We start from the raw sequence: 25762 nt of genomic DNA on the forward strand, positions 1-25762 counted from the left end.
CGTTCGGTTGAGCTCATTTACAGTTTATGTGACCTTCTGAAGGTAACAAATGGAACTCAGCTGGGCTGTGTGTGGGAATGATGAGCAGTGATTTGGGTTCCTCCACACTGTAGAAGAAGCTGAGCACTGGAATTATTGACCTGTCAGGAAGCAGGCATGGTGTTCTCTCCAAGCCAGCAGCAGGGCAAATGAGAAACCAGTTTTCAAGTGCTATTTTTCAATACAATCTACTTAATAACTACAAAACTGGTGAAGATGTGTTTAGATTTATGTCATCGTGCCATATTTTGTAGCAATATTATCAGAATACTATCAGAGGAATAGCACAGAGTAATATTGTGCTAACATGTCTGTATATATCCTATATCTCAGTGCATGTATGGGCATACCTCAGTGACAAATTTATGAAACATGGGAGACTTAATTGATAGGCTTTTAAAATATCTTTTACCACTCAAGCATACATATGTTCAAAGGGCTAAACTGTATAGAGCCATAAAAGCATTGATCCTTTTACATAAAAATCCTTTAGTACCACAAATTCTTTGAGTTTTGTTTCAACTGGTATTTCGTTTTGTTTTTCCTACTCAGAGATTTAAGGAGAATTGATAAATTTTCCTGTAAAATTAGTATTTTTCAGCTCTCAGAGAGACTGGAGAGCAGATGCTGCAGTCTAAAATCAGAAATTTTTTCTCACTCATCTTTTCTCAGTGTGATTATAATTAGTTATAGGAGAAACCATAAAGGATGGGGACTGTAGGAAATTAAAATCTATCCATTTCACACTCAACCCAACATAAACTGTTTTCATTTATGACTTCAGAGTTTCTTCCCCATCAATATAAAATGAGTTTTAAGTCTTAAATTATGTCAATGTATAAGTCAACTATTTTCCCCGATACAAAAAAAGTATTTTTTTGTGTGTGTTGGTGAAATTTATTGCTGCGTTTCTGTTTTTATTTATTAAACACAAAACAAAACAAAAAATAATATTATTAATGACACCACTCAGAGATAATGGTTGATGAAAATTTGCAATACATTCTCTCAGAATACTTTTGGTCGGAGTGTTTTTTCAGAAAGAGAGCCTGCCTGTTGGAGTCAAATGGATCAAAGTTCTAGAGCCAGACATACCTGGGTTCAAATTCTGTCTTGGTGTTTGACTTGGATAACTCGCTTACAGTTGTCTTCTTCCTTTTCTGTAAATTTGAGATAAGAGTTGTTAGAGTTGTTTTTACTTCTTGAGGTTAGTGTGCTCATTAAATATGACACTTAGTTCAGTGCTGGGCATATAGAAAACACTCATTAGCATGTTAGCTGTTAAATTTATTATTGAGCACATATTAGCACAGCTGTTGTGTTTGCTTTAAATCCATCCATTATATTTCAAGGACATTTTTTTAGAAAACTGTCCCTGTTGAACACTACGTGCAAATCCGGAACGATTGGAAACCAGACCTCTTGCTTCTTGTCTTTATATTCATATTCTATAAGCAGTATTAATGCCCATCAAGACCTACAGTTTGTGTTTATCCTAATTGCTTCCTCTGCAGCCCCAAGTGCCCCTCCACAATCTGTCACTGTGCTGACAGTTGGAAGCCACAATAGCACAAGTATCAGCGTTTCCTGGGATCCTCCTCCTCCAGATCATCAGAATGGAATCATCCAAGAATACAAGGTAGGGCCTGGGTGGAGAAGCAAGGCTCACGGAAAAGCTTCCCAGAGAAGTCTCAGGGCCACATGCATGAAGCTCATCTCCAGAAGCCCTCTTCTTCTTTTTTTTTTCTTTTTTTTTTTAATGTTTGTATTTTTTTATTATTATTATTATATTATGTTAGTCACCATACAGTACATCCCCGGATTCCAATGCAAAGTTCAATGCTTTATTAGTTCAGAAGCCCTCTTCTTGAGTCTGAGTGTAAAGTAATTTTTATATCCTTGTGTGACAGGTAAAGAAACAAAGGCATAGGGGATTGGAACCTAACTCCAAGACACAGATAACAAAAACTCACTTGGACAAGTAAACCATAACAGTGACATGTTTTTGTTTTGTGTGTGTGTGGTGGTGGGGGGGGTTGTGGGTTTTTTTTTTTTGTTTTTTTTGTTTTTGGTTTTTGTAGAACGTGGTTCCAGAAACTCAGAGATTCAGAGAGATCTGGTACAGAGTAGTTCGTGAAGCCCTCATCCCAGAAACGTCCTCTATCATTGTTATTAAATTTCTGTGTGAGGGACCTTAACAGGGGTATTTTGAAACTGTGGTCTCATGAAAAGATGCTTCCAAGGTTTAGAGAGTTGGGGTGGGGATAGGAGGGTGGGAAGCACCAACTCCCACTCTTAAGTTCTGCTTTGGTCAATTTATTGAGGTTTTGTAAAAGATTTTACTTGAGAAAGGGGTGCCATTGAAAAAATAAATTATGGAAAAGCTTACTTACGAAAATAGTTCATTATCTCATTTTTCAAATGGTAATTTTGTTGCTGTTTAGAAACTATAGATCCATTGTTTCCTTGCCATCCTCTGATGTTTAAGAGACAGAAGATGTCTAACTTTGGGAAATAAGATAAGATTCTGATTAGCTGTGATGTGATTAGACCACATATGATAGTAAAACCCCTCATTAAATTTTATAAAAATTCAAAACTATGATTTTGCTATTAGTAAATGTATGTGGAATTCTAAAACATGCTCGATAGATCTATTAGAATAGAAAATAGACAGCCCATCTCGCCCTAAAAGTTTAGAGTTGGTATGTAAAATGAAGCCGAATAATTGCACTGAAAGCATTGCAGATTGAATCACGTTATTTATAAGAAAAAATAAAATTAGAATTTTTTATATTAATGAATGATTAACACTGAAACAATGTGCACAAGCACTTACTCTAAAATTATCCCCATCACTTTATAAAGAAACATGTGCAAGAAGTATAAGAATAAATGTTTTACAGTATCACAATTATGTATAAATATTATATATGTATATGCATAAATTTTACAAGGATTAGGGCACATTGTTTTAATAGCAAAGAGCGATCTATTCTGGTCTGTGTATTTTAATAAGGTTAGGATTTTACTTTTGTATCATTTGGAACTAAATATCTTGAACTTCCATTTATTGAAATACCAATTTTGATTATAACATGGTAATTTTTTGTCATAAGTTGCAAACTTTTGCACTCATATGAGAGTGCCTTATTTTGGTAACAAAGTGTATATTTTGGTTAGGCCTAAATATTCCTACATTAGTAGCATAGATATCATTATGTAAATAAAAGAAATAGTTCACAGGAATTACTTTAAATAAAAAGTTTCAGGAATTTACCTGTTTCAGAAACAAACCATGTGTGTTCCCACTTATGTATCTCCATGTAGATTATGAAATACTGTAGATTATGAAAGTAAATGTGTACACAGTATGATTCTTTTTATAATGCATTTGACAGTAACAGATATCCAAGACAAAGTATGCCTTAAAGTGTGATTCTTACTTGCAGTAAAAGCCTGGGTTCTCTCACATCAGTCTTTAAAGGCTTTCCACCACTTTGTTCTCATGCATGTGTCTGTGTGTGTGTACATATGTTCTGATCAATATTAAGGTTTATTATTGTCAATGTAAATATTGGCTTTAATTTCATCTCAGTCAATACTTATAAGTTAGGTCAATTAATCTTGTTAACTACTTCTGAGTAAGTTAATATTTTCTTAAATAAAATATAAATTACTTAGATGTGCACCTATATACCTTGGATATTACAACTAATAATCACCATATTTTAATAGATCATACACATAATAAATCTTGATAAATAAATTAAGCGGAGAAATTTATGTGTTTTAATCCATACCCAAATACTGTTTTCAACCAAGGACCACTTCCCAGAAGTGTTAAGGGAATCACTGCATTATAAGCATTCACTGTTGATCGTAAGATAGAAAGGAGCATGGCGTAGTTTTAGCTTCCTTGTTCTTCCTTTAATACGCACATACACACACACTATACACAGATCTAAATAAACTGCAAAAATTAGGCTTCAGAAAATGTCATTACAAATACGAGACAATAGATTAGTCACTACTAAAAAAATTGTCATCAATTTAACAGGAAGGATAATTTTACATTCTCTTGTTATTCACTTTACATTTCTATAGATCTGGTGCCTGGGGAATGAAACACGATTCCATATCAACAAAACCGTGGATGCAGCCATTCGATCTGTAATAATTGGTGGATTGTTCCCAGGTATTCAATACCGGGTAGAGGTCGCAGCTAGCACGAGTGCAGGGGTTGGAGTAAAAAGTGAGCCGCAGCCAATAATCATTGGTGAGTACTCTGTGTGGCCTGTGCTTCAGAGTTAAACTGGTAACAAGGTAGACGATATTTTTAATCTGAATCCTAACAGTGAATATGCAGCAACGAGTGATAGGGTGCACTCATATAGGCAAATAGGTTGACTGACTAGGGTTTCTTATAAAAATAATTAGCAATTTCTTGTGCTCTTAAGTTTCCTACAAACTTCTTTAAATTATAATCACTAAGTGTTTAAATGCTGAAAGTTGGTTTGAAAATAATTTTTAATCAATTTCGTTAGCAATTTTGATGTCATTGAAATATAATAGGAACTCAGGCAGTTACTGGAGAAAGTGCACTATGTTTCAAATCTGTATGCTTCCTCTAAAGCGAGAAAAATGTCAAAATCTAACCAGAAACAGGCCAAAGGAAACTGTAATCCAACTATATTATCCCAAAGAAGAAATCACTATTAAATCTACTATCATCATTACAGAGAATTGTTCCCTATTAGCATTGATTATGTTTGCCTGTTCTTGAAATATATGTAAATGGAATCACACAGAATATAATATTTTTGGGTCTGGCTTCTTTCACAAAACTGTTTTGTTCTGACACATCTCAAAACATAGATGTATCATGCAATTCATATGTTTCGTTTCTGAGCAGTATTCATTTGTGTGACTATATCATATTTTGTTTCTCTGCTTTTCTTTTGAGGGAATGAACATTCCTGTATAAGTCTTTTTGAGGACATATAGTTTTATTTTCTTTGGAGAAATACCTAGATGTGGAATTTCTGGGTAATAGGATTGATATAGTTTATAAGAAACTGTAAATACTTTTTCATATTACTGTATAAATTTATACTTTCACTAGCAAAGAATATGACTTGCAGTTTTTCTACACCATCACCAACATTTGATGTTGCCAGTCCATAATTTTAGTCATTCCAAGGAGTATGAAAAAGTACCTCACTATTGTTTTCACTTCAATTTTCTTTGATGACTAGTGATGTTGAACAACATTACACGTGTTTTATTGGCCAGTCACATATTTTCTTTTGTACAATTTCCAAGTCTTTGCCTTTTTAAAACTGTGTTGTTTGTCTCTTGTTATGTGATAGGAGAACTGATACATTCTGGATACAAATTTTCATCATATATTTCTAATTGCAAATATTTTCTCCTGTCTATGGATTCCCTATTTCTTTAATTAATAGTGTCTTTTGATAGCAAATTTTTATATTTTAGTGAACTACAACGTACCACATTTTTCTTTCACGTTTAGTGCTTTCTAAGAAATTGTGTCTGATCTGTAGGTGGCAAAGTTATTTTCTTAGATTTTCTTCTAGCAGCTTTATAATTTTAGCTCTTATGCTTATGTCTATAATTCATCTTAAAGGTATTGCATGTGCTTTGAGAGTTGAAGCTTATTTATTTTCCTAAGTATATCACCACATGTTTTATTAAACTTTTCCCTATTTGATTTTTATATTTATAAAATTTCCTTTTCCACTTGTTCTATATTATATATAAACTTAATTTTATATATTACCCTTTCATCTTATGATCTTACCTCACTTATTTACTTTAATAGTTGTGGCCTATTTTTTCAGGGTGTATTCAAACAATATTCTGTCTCCTTTCTTCTTATTTGTGTTAATATGGTAAAATCTACTGAGCCATTTCAAAGGTGAATAAATCTTGCCTTCTTGGGATAAATCCCACTTGGTCAAAATATATTATGTTTTCTACAGATTTACTGGATCTAATTTGCTAACATCTGGTAAAGAATTTTGCATCTATGTTCATGAGGGATATTGATCAATAGTTTTCTTCTAATCTCTTTATCAGGTTTTAGAATCAGGATGGCTAACTTTATAAAAGGGGTTGGGAAATATCCCATTCTTTGCTACAGTCTAAGAGTTTTTGTGGGCCTTTTATTATTTCTTCCTTAAATTCATTCTATAATCAGTTATAATGTCTGTGCCTAGAGTTTTCTTTGTGGATTCTGTTTACATTTATTTAGAATTGTTATTATTTCTGTGTTAGTTGTGTTAAATGGATTTTTAATTTTGCCATCAGCAAATTTGTCTAATCTAAGTTGTTGAATTTATTGTTATATGCTTATTTGCATTATCTCCTTATTTATAATCCCCTTTAATTGTAATGTTGCAGGATATGTAGTAATGTCATCTCTTTTATTCTTTTTTTAAAAGATTTTATTTATTTATTTATTTATTTATTTATTTATTTATTTATTTGAGAGAGCGAAAACACAAGCAGGGAGGAGAGGCAGAGGGAGTGGGAGAAACAGACCCCCGCTGAACAGGGAGCCTGATGTGGGGCTTGATCCTAGGACCCTGAAATCATGACCTGAGCCAAAGGCAGATGCTTAACCAATGGAGCCACCCAGGCGTCTCTTATCTCTTTTATTTTTATGCTGAGAATCTATGTTCTCTCTCTCTTTCTCTTTCTTCTCCCCCCCTTTTTTTTTTGCCCCCTTCAATTTCAATCAGTCTTGATAAGGATTTATCAATGTTTTTAACCTTTTCAAAGTATAAACTTTTGGCTTTACTTGTTTTATTTGTTTTCTAATGAATTAATTTCTATTTTTCTCTACTTACTTTTTGTTGCTTCTTACGATAGAAGTTTGTATCAATGATTTAGACCTTTCCAATACAGATATTTAGAAGTTATACATTTCTTACTAAGCACATCTTTAGCTGAATCATACACATTTTGAGGTGTTATGTTTCCATTTATCACAATGTTGAAAATACTTTCACTTCACCTAAGGATTTCTTTTTCTTTGCAGAGGTTATTTGGCAGTGTATTATTACATTTTCAAATATTTTGGGATTTCACAAATAGCTTTTTCTTTCTGATTTGTAATTTAATTCCACTGTGGTTAGAAAACGTGCATTGTATGAATTTAGCTTTTTAAATATGGAGAATTATTTCATGGCTCAACATTTGGTCTTAGGGAATGTTCCTTGTGCATTTGAAAAGTATGTACATTTCTTCTGTTCTGGAGTGGAATGTTCTATAAATGTCATGTCAAATTAGTTGGTAGCATCATTCAGCTCTTTACTGTTTTTCTGCCATTTATTCTTTCAATTAATAGGAAAGGAGTCTGGAAATTTATTGTAATTAAAGATTTTTGTATTTCTTCTTCCCATCTCTGCTTTTGTTTCATATATTTTGCTACTTGTTTTAAGTGAATACATCTTAGGATTGTTATACCTCATGAAGGAACTTACCCTTTATCATTATGGAATGCCCCACTTTATTACCTTGTATAAAATTCTTTGTCCTAAAATGTACTTTGTCTACTATTGGTATAGCTACATTATCTTATAAGTTTTTGCATGGTTTGTGTTTTGTTTCCATCCTTTTACAGAGAAATTGTACATTTCTATTATTTATATTGCATATTAAGTTTTTTTTAAATTCAACATGGCAGTCTTTGCCTTTTAGTGGGAATGTTTAGACCATTTACTTCAATGTAATTAGTGATGCATTTGGGCTTAGAATTACCATCTTGCTTTTATTTTCTATCTGAATTTGTTCCTGTTTCCCTAATTTCTTTTGGATGATTATGTAATTTTCTGTATTCTATTTTTATATCCACTATTGGATTCTTAGGTATAATTTTATTTTTAATAATGGTTACTCTAGGATTTGCCTATCAAGACCTTAAAAATATAATTCTATTTTCATTCCTCTCAATATTTTTGCTATTGTTATAGTTTTACTCTTATACATGTAGTAAATACCAATATCCAAGCTAAAGTATTATTATTATTTGCTTTGCTTTAAACCATTAGTTATCTTTACCTTTTAAGTAAATTAAAACTAAGAAAAAAAATTTATGTTACTCAAAATGTTATTCATTTTTTATCAGATATTCTGTTCTATAAATTCAATTTCCTCAGTCTCCCTGAGTTCCTCTATCTCTTTAACTCAGGAATTTTGTTTAGCCACGTTTGCATTCCCCTTCACTGGATCACATTTTAGTATTGTCTTTAGGTCAAAAGCTATGAAAATAGTATTTGCTCCCTTGTTTATTTCCCCCTTCTCATGATCCTGCCCTTTTGTTTTACATATTTTGCCTACTTTTCTACTTATTTATGGTGGGATTACATGTCCCATACCTGTTTTTTTCTTTATGGGCAGAAATGGAAGTATCCAGTGAATTATTAATTTTATATAATACACTTTTCTCTTCTAGAATTTCGATTTGTTTTCTTTTATTTTTTTAAAGATTTTATTTATTTATTCCACAGAGATAGAGACAGCCAGCGAGAGAGGGAACACAAGCAGGGGGAATGGGAGAGGAAGAAGCAGGCTCATAGCAGAAGAGCCTGATGTGGGGCTCGATCCCATAACGCCAGGATCACGCCCTGAGCCGAAGGCAGATGCTTAACCTCTGTGCCACCCAGGCACCCCTCGATTTGTTTTCTTTTACATGTTCCGTTATTGTAATAGCTACTTTAAAGTCCTTTTCGCCTAATTTTATCATCTGTGTCATCTCATGGTCTATTTCTATTGATTACTTTTTCTCTTGACCTTTGGTTGTCTCTTCCTTGTTTTTTTTTCTTCCTTTTTTTTTTTTTTTTGCTGTTGCTATTTTGCTTGTTTTTGCATGCTTAGTAGTTTTTTACTGTACTGTATATTGCAGATGCATACCATAAAATTTTGTGATCTGCTAAAGAATGTTGGGTTTTATTCTAAAGGGAGTTATGTTACTAGCTGATCATCTTGATTTTGTGGGGGCTTGGATTTTACCTTTGTTAGTATGGGACTGTTGAAGTTTTGACCTTTTTCTCAGAGTAAAAACTCAGTGTGACCTTTACTTCTAAGTCATGGCCCTTAAGAGGCTTCAGTGAAGAGCCTAATATGTTGATCTGGTTTCCCAACTTGATGAAATTCAAGTTTTAAACACAATATTCTCTACAGTGGACATCAGCTGAAGAGTCTATACAGTCTTTTCAGCCTTCTGGCTTTTGATATTCACCAGACTCTTGGACTCTTCTTTCTGCATGCAGTTTAAGAATTCATCTTATGGGGGCGCCTGGGTGGCACAGCGGTTGAGCGTCTGCCTTTGGCTCAGGGCGTGATCCCGGCGTTATGGGATCGAGCCCCACATCAGGCTCCTCCGCTGTGAGCCTGCTTCTTCCTCTCCCACTCCCCCTGCTTGTGTTCCCTCTCTTGCTGGCTGTCTCTATCTCTGTTGAATAAATAAATAAAATCTTTAAAAAAAAAAAAAAAGAATTCATCTTATGATTGAGGAGGACTTCATACAAAGATTGGGAAACATCACTTTCGTGTGGCTCTTTCACATGACTTCCCAATGAAAATTTTCAGTCACTCTGTCATCTCAGAACTGTATCCTCTGATATATATATATTTATCCTCATAGCAATACAATTGAGGTTTTCAGTTTGGGTTCTAGCTGCCTGGCACTGTATGGTTTGAAATCTTTAAGGGAAAAGAAAGCCTAATAAGTGCAGATTTCCCCAAGTGTATTTTCCTTCTTTCAAGAGACAAATACCTTCAGGTATTCCTGCTTTTCTTTGCTTATTAGTATCTTTAATATATTTTTAAATATTCTTCCTAGAGTTTGCGTATTTAAGAGTACTTACCCAGAGTTTGATACAATAGAATGTGCCAGTCCCATTACTTTCTGCTTGTTTTTTGAAATAATGCACACAGAGTCCACTTCCAATTTCTGGGAAATTGTTTGTTATTACAAAATATTTATTGTATATGAAGAGACTTAACATTCAGTCATACTGTTGATTTTTTTATGTTCTCCAAATTTTTGTTCTTTTATATATTGAAAGCATTAAAGAGAAAGTTATAGTATTAACTTTCCTTGAAATTGCCTTCCCTTTCTTAATTAGTCGTACAGACTGAATTAATTTCTTTACCTGAGGGGAACCTACAATCTTGCCCTTCTGAGATTTTCTAAAATAAATTGGAATAAGAGAGAAATACAGGTACACCCAAAAGGATTTAACTGATACACACACACACACACACACACACACACACACACACAATGCTATTTAGAAGTAAGCCATTAATTTTTCCCTTAAAAATGTTTATGAAACATATTTAAAGGGTATTGTTTTCCATGAGAACTCCTAGATAAATAAACAAGGCTTTGTGGGTTTTTAATTTTTTTTTACTCTCTATAGCATATATGAAATGGAATATTTCTAATCCAGATTATCAAGTATCTATATTTCTCTTTCCTGTATTTTCTATTATTTTTATTAAGAAGTATAAATCTCAAGCAAGGGAAAGTTGTTTTCTTTTTTTTTCTTTTTTTGTAGTGACTGTATGTATTGTTCGCAATATTTGGGGGATTTATTGCACTTGGAGGCAAGTAAAACATTACAAGAATTCCATTTAACCAAGCTCATGTCATGTCAGTTAAGAATTTAGCAACTGTACAGTAACTTAAAAAAAGAAAACTAATTTAGAGTATTTTCAATCAAATAGAAAGTTTTGCTTAAGTTTCTGGTATTTTAAAAAGACTGTCTTCAAATGTATAATTAGTACCTTTTTTTTTAGTGTATCGTACGACTATTTCCAAATTTTCTATGAAATAAAAAAAATAATCAAATAAGTGATATTTCTATTTCCTATTTGGGTAGTTAGAATGTGCAATATTCAAGATGTGATCCAATAGGTTTGTATGACTTGGTATAAATGCATGCTCACCCATGTGTACACACACACATACACACACACACACAAGCACAATTCAACACAGAAAAGGCTATTTATACTCAAGAGATCTATTTCTTTTTAATAGCTAATGTTGTACTGAAGAAGCCTTTAATTGTTTCTTTAATTACTCCTGCACATCTACCTTAACATCTTGTCTGATAACCTTATCTACACAACTGTTATTCCTTAGTTGAAAAGTGATTTAGTGACAGCTAATCTCCTTTTTCTGTTTCAATTTGTGCTTTCTCTATTGTCTGTTCAGTACTAGAAACAGCACTCGAAGTGACTCAAGCTCTACCTCATTTCCCCTTTGCTTTAATTAAATCATGTATTGGCATTTGATGTAATTTATGGCTGATAATTTTAGATTTGTCTTATGCCAGACTATGTGCTGTTTCATCTATTCCTTCTCAGTTTCATTTACATTCCAGAAAGTTCCATTAAGAGAATATTAATTAAAATATTATATAAATATAATAAATAGCCATACACAGGTTTAAAAGCATTATTGTTCTTTTGTCTGCATTTCCCACTGGTAAGATGACTTTACATGAAAGTGTCCATAGTTCTTCTATATCATTGCACTTACACACACAGAAATGCAACCACATGCATTTACATAAATAAGCATCAAAGAGTATGCCATATAACAAATTTACTTTGACGTATAATTTTCAGTAATCTTGTTTAATAACATAGCTATTGTTTCTTTAATCATTTGGCCATTTAATGCTTACCTTATATAGTTGGTAATAATATGTGGAACAGCTGCAAACTTTCACAGTAATAGGTACAATCGAATCTGATGTGTCTAATTAATTTTTAGTCCAACAAATTAGTTTTGTTCTTCATTACTCTCCAATGGGAGGAAGACATTACATTTCATTATATTTTTTGTCTGCAAGAACAATGGAGCGTTACAGGTCACACACATCCCTTGTCTATGCTCTAATTAGCCCAACTGACAACATTGTTTCAAATATACCAGCAGCGTAAGAAATAGTAATACACCTTTGCTAACATAAATATTACACTATATAAAATATCATATTTTATGGACCTTTTACACAAATGAAGGACAAATTTTCTTTTCTCCTTGTTCTATAATGTGTTTGTTTTCTTTTTAGTAACTCTTAGTAGCTATAAAAAATCAGCAGCTGTGTGTATGCTTCGTATTGAAAATATGAATTCATTTTAAATATATTTTTATCTAAGTTTATATATATAATTACTAAGGACAGATAGATTGGGAAGTTAAGCAGGTTTATTACATAAGTGAATCTGGGTTTTATATCTGGAATTTAACACAAGAGACATTTCAGAAATGAAATATAAGTATGTATAAGAAAAATGCTGACAGCTGTAACAAACAAGCCTGTATACTGATTGGCTTAACAAAATAGAAGTGTGTTTTGTGTTTTTTGGGTTTTTTTTTTTTTTTTTTTACTCATAGCCCAGTCTAACATGGATTAGCAGAATGGAGGTTGGAGTTTCTACTCCACACAGATATTTTGGAACTTCGATTCTTCCAATAAATAGCTCTGCCATCTCTTACAGGAGTCAGAATCCTCCAAAGATCCCTTCTTTCTGTTTAACACTAGGAAAGAGAGAGAATGTCAAGCATTGTCACAGTAGCGTATGGGTCAAGTCTGTTGGCCAATAACTCAGTCACTTTATTGCACTTCAACTACAAGTCAGTCTGGAATATGTTGGCTAATTTTCTGACGTGGAAGAAAGGAGAAACTGGCAAACAAGTCATCTGTAGTTTTCAAGACTCTCACAACTTACATCGATGAGGTTCCCTGAGTGGCTCTTAAAGTAACACTTACCCATACCTGGGTCATAATTTTGACTCATAAACAACTGTGTTATCAGCCTCTTTACATTACATGATCTTAAATAATACTCCCAAATATTTGAAATAGCACTGTTGCCAATTAACAGAAACAGGTACTTGAAAAGAGTAAGTGCCCTACATAAGGTTATTGGTTATTTAAATTGGTCAGTGCCAGAGATGATATACAAACAGGGAACTTCAAAGACCATGTTCTTTCCAATATATTATAATGCCATGATAACTAAAACAATGAACATGTGATGTGCTATGCTGACATTTGCCACTTATATTTTTATTTCTATTTATTTTTAAAGTCTTTGATTAGTAACTAATAGGATATGATATTGACATTACAAATCACTTAATTCCCAGTGTGTAAATATCTTAATCTTTTAAATAAACACTTAATCTTTGCTTTTCAGTGATTCTATGATTCCATAAGTTTTCTTAATTACCTCTGAAAGGTCTAAACTGACAAAACCAGGACTATTTCTAGAGTGATAGTAGTCCAGATTTTAATGTTTATTTTAGTAACATAGACCTTAGAATTACTATTAAAGTTGTCTTTTTAATTCAACTTTCAAGTGGATTTTCAAATTAGTTTAGTTTTAAGGGAATATATGAGTTTTACCTTTTCGTGATATATATATATACATATATACAAATATATATAAATTATAGATACTAATCTCTATGAAGTACAATAATTGTCATTGTTTTATACAGTAGTTTTAATGCATTCTGAAAAATTAGAGGGTGTTTGATCAAAATAAGGACAATATTAAATTATATATTTTTAAGCCATGAACATTTGAATTTAAGCAGTGCTGTAGAGGAAAGACAATTTGCAAATTTTGTCAATATTGTAGTTTGGTGTTTTTTTTTAATTTTAACTATCTTAAAACATACTTTACCTAACTAAAGAAAAGTTGCTGTTATTTCATACCCTATACTTATTTTAGTACTTATTTATAAGGCAATATTTCAAGAAGCAGTTCTGAATCTAGTCACAGTAAACCAAAACATAAGGGAGCCATGTTCTTAATCACAATTTAGACCCCTAATTTGATTCTTCTTCTGAAATTTATAAAATATGCTTATCAATAATTATGACAGGCTCAGAGCACAAATATTACCTGCCTTCATAGGAATTTTCTAATTTTCTGTGGCTTTGGTACACCATGTATGCATGCCTGTGTTTACTTTCATAATAATGTTTACTAAAACTATTATTTCTTCCACAGGGGGACGTAATGAAGTTGTCATTACTGAAAACAATAACAGTATTACTGAGCAAATCACTGATGTTGTGAAGCAACCAGCCTTTATAGCTGGTATTGGTGGTGCCTGCTGGGTAATTTTGATGGGTTTTAGCATCTGGTTGTATTGGCGAAGAAAGAAGAGAAAGGGACTCAGTAACTATGCTGGTAAGAGACTATTTCTGCCTAAGAAAATCTCCTGTCTTTAAGAATGTGTTGAAATGAAAGAGGGAATGGGACCAAACAATGAGTGAGTGAATGAACGAATGAATGAATGGATGTTTTGGTTTGTTTTAAATACCTGCTTTGTAAAATGCAATCATAAACATGCTTTAATGCATTTCTTTTCACCATATCACATTATGACCATAAGGCAAGCTTTTTGCTTGTATGTCCAATGAAGCATAACAATAGTGTACACGGATAAATGTGTAACCATTTTTCTCAACTAGTTCTTCAAAATACACACACACACACACACAGACTGCATGCTATGAAGAAGTGGATTTAAGCAAGATCATTACTAACATGCTCAGGAAGAAAATATTTGAAATAGAGCTTTTAGTATTTCAAGAAGCAGATTACAATAGGAAATGTCCCAGATGGAAAATAAAAACAAGGAAAAAATCTCATCAGAATTAATAAGACTGATGAAGCATGAATTAAGTGATTTATTAGTCTAGTCTATCTCTTTCAAGGTGACCAATCAGCATTTTAGAAGGGAAAAAAGGGAGAAGAAAAAGCAGCAGAAGAAGAAAAAGGAGATCCTAGATGTTTTAGCTATTTGCAAAAAAGATATTTTCTTCTTAGAATCTGAAACAGAATTTCAAGCGTGTCAAAAATTGTGGCCTTCAAAACATTTCTAAGGCAGAGAGGAAGACAAACGGGCTGTAATTAACAAGTCAGTGATTAAAAGAATGAACTCAGTATTGAAGCTATGTTCAATAACAATTTTAATTGCAATTCATTTTAAGTGTTTCCTCTGACAACAACAACCTATAGAAATACATTGTCTCACAATATTTTACACTTTCTAAAATTTACAAGGGAACAATATTAATTTAACATCATCCTACAAATACTTCAGAATTTTTTGACACATTTTATTCTATCTTCTATCTCTAGTTTTAAGTTTAAATGTTTATAAATGCCTTAATAACTGATTTTGACAGAAGGTTCATAGTTTATTAAGCTTATCAGCTGCTCTAGCTTGTAGGTTTCTTAGCCACTGATAATGTCTAAGTAGTGCAAAATAGAAGATATAACACCCGCTTGGTTGTCTTGCTTGTTATTTCACAGCATTTAAATATGATCTTTCTATTATAGCATTGTGGCTCACATCCATATCTTATGAAAATTAAGGTTACTATTTGCCATTAGAGTAAATTTCCATGACTAGAGAAAGCAGGACAGTGTATCCATTGAAAAAGGGGATTCCATGCTTTGCTACTTGCAGTCATTCTGCCTTTCTCATGTCTCATTGGTTGCTGATGGCTTCTTCCTTGTGCTTTGTCATCTGACTGCTGTATCACCGCATCATTGGGGGATTCTTTCCAGCAAGGGATGCTAGGCAATAACTAGCGTCAGAGTCTTGAACATTCATGATACTTTAATGTTCCTTCTTGTTCTGTAGTCTACACTTCTACCTTCATTCCTTGTAGGCATTCTCATCAACCCATCTGTTTAATCCATTGCCGTGTTACAATTCATCTCTGTGACATACATATGAATCATGTAAATCATTGAGAAGAACTGATTTAATTCACGGGCTAGTTTGTGTTTATCCCTTTGCTTGACTTTGGCGAAAATAATGTAAGATTGACTGCTCTAGTTTCAATGCAGAGTTCTAAGGTATCCATATTCGAGGCGTTGCATTTTTATCCTCCACACTCATTTGTTCACTCCTATAAATAACATAGTTCTCATAACTGGTAGGTTTGTGCTTTTAGTAAAATTGTGTCAGACGGACTTCTTTTTTCTTTTTCTTTTTCTTTTCCTTTTTTTTTTTTTAATGGCAGTTCTTTTCGAAACCTATGCATTTAATTTGAAAATATCTGTTGGTCTTTGAGCTTGACAAGAATAGTACATTTCCTATTATCATTTCTCATCGTGATTGATATCCATCTGCTTATAGAGGAACTGCTAACTCAGAAGGTGCTATGCCCTTCAAATATTTTGGAATAAGGCCAAGCCGGAGAGCAGCCTTTCAAAACCTTTATACTTAATTGATAGATGGCTGACTCTCAGAAAGGATTCACCTTCAACTAGTAATTTGCCTTCTAGCAACTGCTGTTCCCTTCTAGGTGAGAAGCAGATGAAAATCCAAACCGTAGGTACCTAGCATTGCATATCTGCCTTGGTGGAATTTTTTACACATTTCCCTCCATATATATCCTATCCTCCACCTGTGAAGGTTTTCATGTTCTTGTCCTTATTTAACTTTTAAAAATGGGGATTTTTAAATAGGAATGACTAGTGGAGTATGTATCATAGGTTTAAATTTCTGATATTTCATGCATGAGCTAATGATTCATTTAAGATCACAAAGATTTCATACAGGGCTATTTTTTTTCTTTCTTTGAAGTGTGTTATAAAAATTATAGAGAATATACTCTATTTGTACTAGTTCTGTTTATATTTTGATTTTCATAAAAAATTCTGTGGGAATCTTATAAACTTTATGAGCATGGAGACAATGTGATTTTACTCACAAAGTGAAAAGACTAATATTTTCAATTTTTCACTGCATGGTAATGTCTATATGGTGTTCAAACATTATTGTTAATTCATGAGAGCAGTGTAGTTTTTTTCTTAAATAAACAAAAAAATCTACTTTTGGGTAAGTATTTAGATTAATTTTGTAACATAAGATACTTAATTTATTTCAACCCCCAATTCTGATCTTAGATTATACTTAAACAGCTGATGCAATTTACATATACTAAGATATGCATATATATGTGATGCAATTTACATATATACATGCGTTTTAATAAAGCTTGACTGACTCTAAGTAGAATTGTAAAGCAGGTAAAATTTGATTTCAGCACTCCCTTTTTCCTACTTCATTCCAAATCTCTTCTTAACTACTAGAGGTAAAACAGGGAAGATTTTAACTAGTGGGAAGACATGTAAATACCTTTTCGGGTTAGAGATTCTGACTTTCAGCAGGATGCCTTCCACTCACCCTGTGCAGGCAAAAACTTACTGACTTATTATGGCTAGTCTTTGGCTGTCTGTCATGTGGAAAATTATATTTGAGTGTCTAGAAGGAAGGAAAAAATACGTGCTGCTCAGTATTGATAGTTTTCTTATATATCAGAGTATTTAACATATTTATCATAAGACACTAGTGGAATGACACCTTACATTATAAAACAACTATCAAGAATCAAATGCAAACTTATATATTTAAGTGATCTGGGGGGCACCTAGGTGGCTCAGTGGGTTAAGCATCTGCTTTCAGCTCAGGTCAGGATCCCAGGCCCCACGTTGGGCTTCCTTCTCAGCGGGGAGCCAGCTTCTACCTCTCCCCCTGCCCTTCTCCCCGGCTCGGCTCTCTGTCTTGCTTGCTCTCTCTCAAGTAAATAAAATCTTCTTAAAAAATGATCTGAGAGGAGAATTTGGCTTGAACCTATTTTGCCTCTTTACACAGCAGATAGTGGAGATTTCCCCAGGGCAATGTTACACACTAACTTCTTATTCAATTTTTTTTCCTGTTTATCCTTTATTTAAATTCTTCAGACACAATCACATGCCACATCTTTGCACATGGTACAAAGAAGGGCAGCTGTGACAAAAAAGGAATCCTTATAGTTCATATTCTATGTGAAATCCTTTTACACTTTCATTGAGCATCATACAATGTTATTTATCGTACTCTCCACTGAGCACTAGTAGTCTACTTGCCACCCATGTGAGGTTCCTGGCTGCTAGAATGACTCACCACCTAAGTTGTAGCATCAAGTGAATTGTAAAAAGATTTGGTCAGAAGGTACAGAGAATATTGGGTGATTTTTGAATCTAGCGTAAGTGTTTGATCACATGTATAGACGTGTTTGTGAATAGATAAGTGAACAACATAAGTTTGGGTAAAAATCATGAAGCTCTCATGAAAATTATACATATATATATATATATATATATATATATATATATATAATGCATGTTCACGTATATCCATTCTATAATCCTCACAAAGGTTACATGACTCTTTTCAAACTTATGTTGTTCTCTTTTATTCACAATTTTTCGTTCATCAACTTTGTAATGAAAGTATATATATTTTCACTTGTAAAGGGGTGAGTGAGAGTTTATGAGTATTACCTCCGAGAATAACAGATTCCATGAAACTCAGCAAATAGAAACAATTTAATGAGTGAGCAAATCGTGAAGTGCTAAACACTTCTTGAATAGGCTTTAAAAACCATTGGTGAAATACAAATTATTTGACTATCCAAAGACAGCTAAAAGATTTTACAGAATTTTTATACTCTGATTATCTGGGCTGAGTTAATGCTTATTAAAAGAGGATTAATCTACATTCATATTTGAGAAATAGCTTATCAGGAAAGGGAATGAGGCTTGGCTGGCAACACTAAAGTTTCCATTTGGAGTAAGAAAATGTGGCCTACTAGAGATAGGCACTCTGAAAGCTTCCTTACCTCAAAATGTCAATTTACCACATCGCTATATTTCCCTTCCCCCTTAGTTTTAGCAGGCATGAGATTAGGATTAATCCTCTCAGATAATAGTAGAGGTACTTTCTGTATGATATAAACTTGCAAAATCTCCTTACCTTTTATCCTTTATAAATATTGCAATAAATGCAAAATATTTAATGCAATTCTAAAACACTTAAGGTTGTGGTATCTGTAGAACTTTTTGGACGCCTTAGCACTATCCAGTTAGTTTTAGGTAAAAACTTCTATATGTTGTTCCCTGAAAGTTCTTAACTTTAGATACTAGCAGGGACTCCTTCCTGGTAAAGATTCACACTTCTTTCAAATTTATCTCTGGTAAGCACAAAGTTATACACCGTGATTATAAAAATCATTACTAGAGCAAAATTGTCCATGACCTCTCCTTCCATCCCTCTTGTTTTTAGATTCAAGAAAATTCAACATTTCATTGAAATGAAAGCTACCGCAAACAGCTTTCAATTTGCTGTGGAATTAATTTATTTTTTCTCTGCACAAAAAGAAAGACTGAAAGAAAGAGAAAGGAAGGAAGGAAGGAAAGAAGGAAGGAAGGGAGGGGAGGGAAAATGCTAATCAAAACTCCATATATGAGTTCTATTTTACTCATTCTAATTGCTTATCCTTATTCCTAGTCTACTTTTCATCTCGTGGTCTAATACGACTCAGCTGTGACTCAGTTACTTTTGGTCCACTTTTCAAAATGGAACAAATCTAAAAGTTTGGAATATGGGGTAAAAGAGAAACTTGAATAGTCATCTTTTTTCCCCCTTATTTTACAAAGACAGTGAATCAACCTTATTATGATAAGGGTTGTTTTTTGTTTGGTTGATTTTAGTTTTGGGTTTTCTTTTGTCATGGAAGCATACAAAATGGAGAATTTTCATGTATACCAAATTCTGTTTATGGACCATTTTAAGTTGGTCATGTATTTACATAATGTACTGTTCATTTTTGCCTTTGTGTAGTTGGTATGTAGAGGTGCAAAGATAAGTGACTCTATGGAATATTTTGCCAAAAACAGTCTCTAGAAAGATTTGAAAGCAGATTTTAATGATGAATGGAACACCAATAGAAACTGGGTATATCTTAAGTGCTTTGAAAGTTAAGAGTATTTTACTCACAATATTTAATTCTTAATTGGTAAGTATGAACCTTAGCATAGTGTCCATATTCTAACATGTCTGTAAATTAATCCTGGTGATGTTTTCCCCAGTTTTCTATTGTGTTAAAATACATATAGCATAAAATGTACTATCTTTACTATTTTTGAGTGTACAAATTGGTGTCATTAAATACATTCATGATGTTGTGCTATCATCACCACCATCCATCTCCAGAACTCTTTTCATCTTCTAAACTGAAATTTTATACCCTGTAAACAATAATGCCCATCTCCCCCCTTTCTCCAACCCCTGGCAACCACCATTCTACTTTCTGTCTCTATGACTTTGTTCCAAATACCTCGTATTAGTGGAATCATACAGTACTTGCCTTTTTGTGAGTGACATATCACTTAGCATGATGTCCTCAAGTTTAGCATATGTCAGAATTCTCTTCTTTCTTATAGCTGAATTGTATGTATATACAATATTTTTCTTATCCATTCATCCATTTATGGACATTTGGATTGCCTCCAGATTTTAGCTATTGTGGATAATGCTGCTGTGAACAGGGGTCCACAAATACCTCTCCGAGACCTGGCTTTCAGTTCTTTTGGGTATATACTCAGAAGTGGAATTGCTAGATCATATGGTAATTTTATATTTTTAATTTTCAAGGAACCACCATACCGTTAACTGTTTTCCACTATGGCCGCACCATTTTCTATTCCACCAACATTGCACCAGCGTTCCCATTTCTCCACCTTCTTGCCAATACTTGCTATTTCTTGTGTCTTGCACAGTAGCCATCCTAATGGGTGTTAGGTAGCCTCCCTTGTAGTTGTGATTTTGATTTCCCTAATGATTGGTGATATGGAGCATCCTTTCAAGTGCTTAATGGCTATTTGGATTCTTTCTGTTTGATAAGATTTTGAGTGTTGCCTTGTAAGTTTAAATTTTGCATTAAAAAAAAAAAAGATTTATTTATTTATTTTAGAGAGAGTGCTGGGTTTGGCCAGCAAACCCTGAGGTGGCAAATGAAAAGATTACTCCAGACACCTAAGTAGGAGAAAAGAGAGGGCAAGGGGACCAGATGCTCTAGCGGGGAAAGGTCCCAAGCCAGACTCAGGCTCTGCTTTTATTGCAGGTCCTATCAATACATCAAGTAAGAGCAGAAAAATAGAAAGGAATGTTAGGCTTTAATAATCAAGACATAGATACACAGGACAATGCATGATTGAAGCAAGCAGTGTTCGTGATGTGTTTGCAGGCTAAGGGTAGGATGAACACGTGACCATAAGGTGAGAGTGTTCTTCATCTAAGTTAAATATTTGTGCCCTATCTGAGAGTGTTAAGCTGCAATAAGGATCTGGCTGTTTTCAGCCCAGAAACTTCAAAGGAGACCCAGAATTCCAGGAACTCCTCCTTATCTTTTCAACCAGCCTCACCTCTGGAGACTTATATCATTTAAATCTTATCTACCCAGGTACGATGAATCCCCACAGAGAGAGAGAGAGAGAGAGAGAGAGAGAGAGAGCCTGCACACAAGAGGGAGGGATAGAAGGAGGGAGAGAGAGAATCTGATGCAGACTCCACACTGAGTGTGGAGCCTGATGCAGGGCTTGATCTCACGACCCTGAGATCATGACCTGAGCCAAAACCGAGAGTCAGATGCTTAACCAACTGAGCCACCTAGGAGCCCCTAAAATTTACATTTTGTGAAGAATTTACCATTGCTTAGTATGTAAAAATTAATTGCAACTCTGCTTCAGTTGTCCTCCTTTTCTCTACTATTACTTACGGCTCTAGTAATAATGGAAAGTTTGGGTGGGGACAAAAGAGCACCTAAATTAGGAGAAATACTTAGCTTCTAAATACATGTCTTCTAAACAGCACATTTTGAGGTGTAGCCCATCAGTGCCTGCTTATTTGCATATTCACAATGATATTCACAACATTATCTTAACTCTCTTTTAGTATAGTAAAACAATCACTTGATAGTCCTTTAAAAAAACCACATAACTAGAAAGTCACATCAGATGGAAAGCTAATTAGCTGCACTGTTTTCACATTTTGTGGGCATATTTTTTTTTTCCCCAATCAGGACTTTATTTAATAGCTCCAGTGCTCAATTTTTTTTCATTAATTGTTTCAGATTAATTCTTCTTTTGTTGTTGTTAAAAGCAGTTATTAATGGGACCCAATGTGGTATGGACCGTTGATGATTCTTGATTCTCGTCACTTAGGCAAGCTGTCAAGAAACAGTAGCAATCAGCATTCTTTCATCTTCTCTGAGGAACCATCCATAGCCAATCCGGGGCAGATACAAAGGATATGTCAGGATTGTTTTATAATGAATCTGAGATGTTTCCTGAAAAATTGATAAGGCAGTATACTTCAGGTGCCAGCCAGATGTTCCTGAAAGCACTACCTCCTGATGGACCCTGGGAATCATGATCATATCACCCAATTATGATGTCATGAGAGATATGTCATTAAATGACCTTAGAGAAGGGACTAGGGACCTGAATAATGGAAACTTACAAAATTTAAAGAGCAATCATATTTCATAGCCAAAATTTGAGGAATAGATGAATTATGGAGAAATTATTCAAATTAAAAAGTATTTATTATATGTATACTTTAAGCAACAATATATCCTCTATTTATTTAAAATATGAATCAAGTCATAAAACTTTCTTTTGTTTTTTCTCTATTTTTTACTTATTAGGAAATCATGGTAAATATAATCAGTATTTTCCAAAGATAAGACATGTTGGATTCACATCTGTGCAATGTTTTTTTTTTCTTAAGTTTTTGTTTTGTTTATTTTTTTATGTTTCAAGTTTTTATGGAAATTCCAGTTAGTTAATAGTGTCATATTAGTTTCAGGTGTACAATATAGTGAGTCAGCACCTCTATACACCACCTGGGGCTCATCACAGCAAGTGCACTCCTTAATCCCATGACCTATTTTTCCCTTACCCCACCTTCCTCCCCTCTGGTAACCAGCAGTTTTTTCCTTCATCCCCAGGAACTGGTTTCTCTGATCTATATTCACTTTAGTCAAAATTGCAATTTTGCCATCCATAAACTTCTAAACACCAAATTTTTTTCCATGATCTTCTAGTTAACTCATTTTGTGGCAAAATTCGATCCATGCTAATGTGCAACTATTCATAGACTTTATCCCACCAATCATGAATATTTGTATTTTATTGCAAACACATTAAATAGAGTTTCTGACTTAGATCCTCTCTGTAGTATACATTGTATTACCTTTCTGAGATCTGAAACATTTTGAATTCCAAATAGATTTGGCTACAAAGATTTTGGATAAGAAATGATGGATCCACACTGATATTTACATTCTTTGGCCAAGCCTCGAAACCCACTTTTTTTTATGTTGATAGCTTTGCAGAATGGAATCTAGTGTCCTGAGAGAGGACTTCTCTAGGTATAGCTCCGCGGGATGCTTGTTGGTGTGACTAATAAGTTCAAGAGTTTTATAAAGGACTGAAGTTTTTGCAATTATTACATACAATACATGTAATATACTGAATATATTCAGTATCAAGTTTTTGAAAATTTCATTTTTTGTGAGGGTTGGATGATAAAACAAAGCACTCAACATATTATTCTCTATTAATTATAGTTTATGTCTATTGTAATTGTAGTTGTTCAACTCATAGTGATTAGCAGTGCCCGAAAAGGATCTGTGATGAGGAGGAATATGTCGTCAATCAGTACCTGTTACTCTTTTTCACTGGCAGGATGTTATTTTGTTTGTTTGCTATTTTGTTTCAATTTCTGTTACGTGCATTTTATGTTGTGCCCTCTAATTAGGACACCCACATATTAAGATTAAAAGCCATGATTTGATAATCCTCCATAAACGCATGTTGATCTTCCAATGACACTATATATACCAATTGTAACAGTTTTTTGATATCCAAACACAAATTGCCCTTTCAACTTAACCATACATTTGGCTTGGAGTATTTTTAAATGTCTTATTAAAGTTGGAGCAAATGATGGCTTTGCCCTGGGCCAAACCGCTGCTTCTTATTCTCTGTACAATTATGTTAATTATATTTTGTTAAAATTCCCAGAGGCCTCAGCTCTAAACTAAGGACCAATATGTAGTTGGTATTAATCGTAATTAATATTGACTACTTGTGTGTGTGTGTCTTTCTTTTTTTAACAGTTACATTTCAAAGAGGAGATGGAGGACTAATGAGCAATGGGAGGTATGCTAAGGAGATTCTTTTTTATTATTATTTTTAATCAGGACTGGGGAAACTATAGTAAGAGGCTATTATTGTAATAAACGATCACTTATAAGTCTGAGAATTCTAGGAGGAATTAAATGGCTTACCACAAGGTTTAATGATCTATCTGTTGTGCACTTTAGAGGAATCAAGTCCAGATGTTTCATATCTCCCAGATGCCCCTGAAGAAATTAGTAGTAAATATCACAAGGAATGTGTTCATTTGTTAGCAGGATGTTTATTGCATTAATTAGACATTAGCAAATGAAGTTGCTGTTGTTTAAGACTCCTTATTGGCTCTCACTAAATTGCTGTGAGTGAACAATTACACATAATCGATCACAAAGTAAATGATTCATGGATGATGAATAGGCTGTAGATTGATAGGACTGGATTCCACAACTTTAGATACTCAATTGAAATTGATAAAAGCTGATAACAAACCCATATATCCTCATCTATTTCCCCTTTGCCAATATGGAGACTGTAATTAGGCTCTGGTAATAACTTCCAATCTCCCATTTAATCAATATTTTAGCAAAAAGAGATTAGGTCTAATGAGAGCTAGTACATGTAGCAAGTAAGCAGTTGGATCTTCTTATTTCAGTTTCCATAGAAACTCATGTTTCTCTTAGGGATTTCACAGAAACGGTCTATCAAAAATAAAGTGCAATGATTATAGATGTTGCTATTTCTTTGTAAATATGCTAATAATCTGGAAGGGAATCGGATTCCCATCTTTTATATCGAAATGGAAATTCTTTATTCAATATGATGTGGGAAAAGTTTTTCTCATAGACTATACTCACATTCTGATCACAGTGAATCTTCAATTACCTTAAAAATCTTTGATATACCCCTAATATCTTGCAATTTAGAGAATTTGGAAATGTGCTGTTGATAGAACAATATACATACTGTTCATTAATTTCCCTCAAGTTCTTTTCCTCTAAATCAAGCATGAGGGCTCATAACAGGGGTTACAACCTACAGGGGACAGATAAATATGGGGGCTGCAGGAATCGAGGAAGCAATAGCCCAAAGTCTTGGAAATGGCTGATACTGAGTAGTCACTCTGAGCAATTGTTCCCTTGAGGTGCCAATTTATCATCAAACCTTGTTTCGGGATCCTGCTATGTTACCAATTCCCATCCGTTTCAGGGCAGACAACTGAATTCATTTGGATGTCAGCAGAATCCCGGGCAGGATGCTTCTGGTTCCATTGACAGGCTATATATAGTCTCAATGAACTGCTGAAGTTCCTTAATTCTTGAGAACCTACACATTTTAATTTGAAGTGAATTAAAATCTTATTAAATTCTTTCATCTATTTTAAAATGCGCAGGAGGCAGGTGTCCAAATTTCTCATTGAACTCCATGGGTTGATTTCCTTTTAATCTCTGTTTCAGCCGTCCTGGTCTTCTAAATGCTGGGGATCCCAGTTATCCGTGGCTTGCTGATTCGTGGCCAGCCACGAGCTTACCAGTAAACAATAGCAATAGTGGCCCGAATGAGATTGGGAATTTTGGACGTGGAGGTAAGTAGTGCTATTCAAAACTTTGTT

At 33.8% G+C, this 25762-nt stretch overlaps 1 protein-coding gene across 14 annotated transcripts in view; it reads left to right on the forward strand.

Moving 5' to 3' along the window:
• The window catches only part of ROBO2 (roundabout guidance receptor 2), a 1624218-nt gene that overhangs the window by 1547084 nt on the left and 51372 nt on the right, over nucleotides 1-25762 (forward strand). For all 14 annotated transcript variants that reach the window (XM_034656798.1, XM_034656814.1, XM_034656802.1 and 11 more), the window contains 5 exons: nucleotides 1554-1678; nucleotides 4147-4318; nucleotides 14113-14295; nucleotides 24135-24177; nucleotides 25608-25735. In XM_034656798.1, the coding sequence (XP_034512689.1) occupies nucleotides 1554-1678; nucleotides 4147-4318; nucleotides 14113-14295; nucleotides 24135-24177; nucleotides 25608-25735 (651 nt within the window). The remainder of the gene's footprint in view (nucleotides 1-1553; nucleotides 1679-4146; nucleotides 4319-14112; nucleotides 14296-24134; nucleotides 24178-25607; nucleotides 25736-25762) is intronic.

This window comes from Ailuropoda melanoleuca, chromosome 1 (genome assembly GCF_002007445.2).
Source record: "Ailuropoda melanoleuca isolate Jingjing chromosome 1, ASM200744v2, whole genome shotgun sequence".
Lineage (NCBI taxonomy): Eukaryota > Metazoa > Chordata > Mammalia > Carnivora > Ursidae > Ailuropoda > Ailuropoda melanoleuca.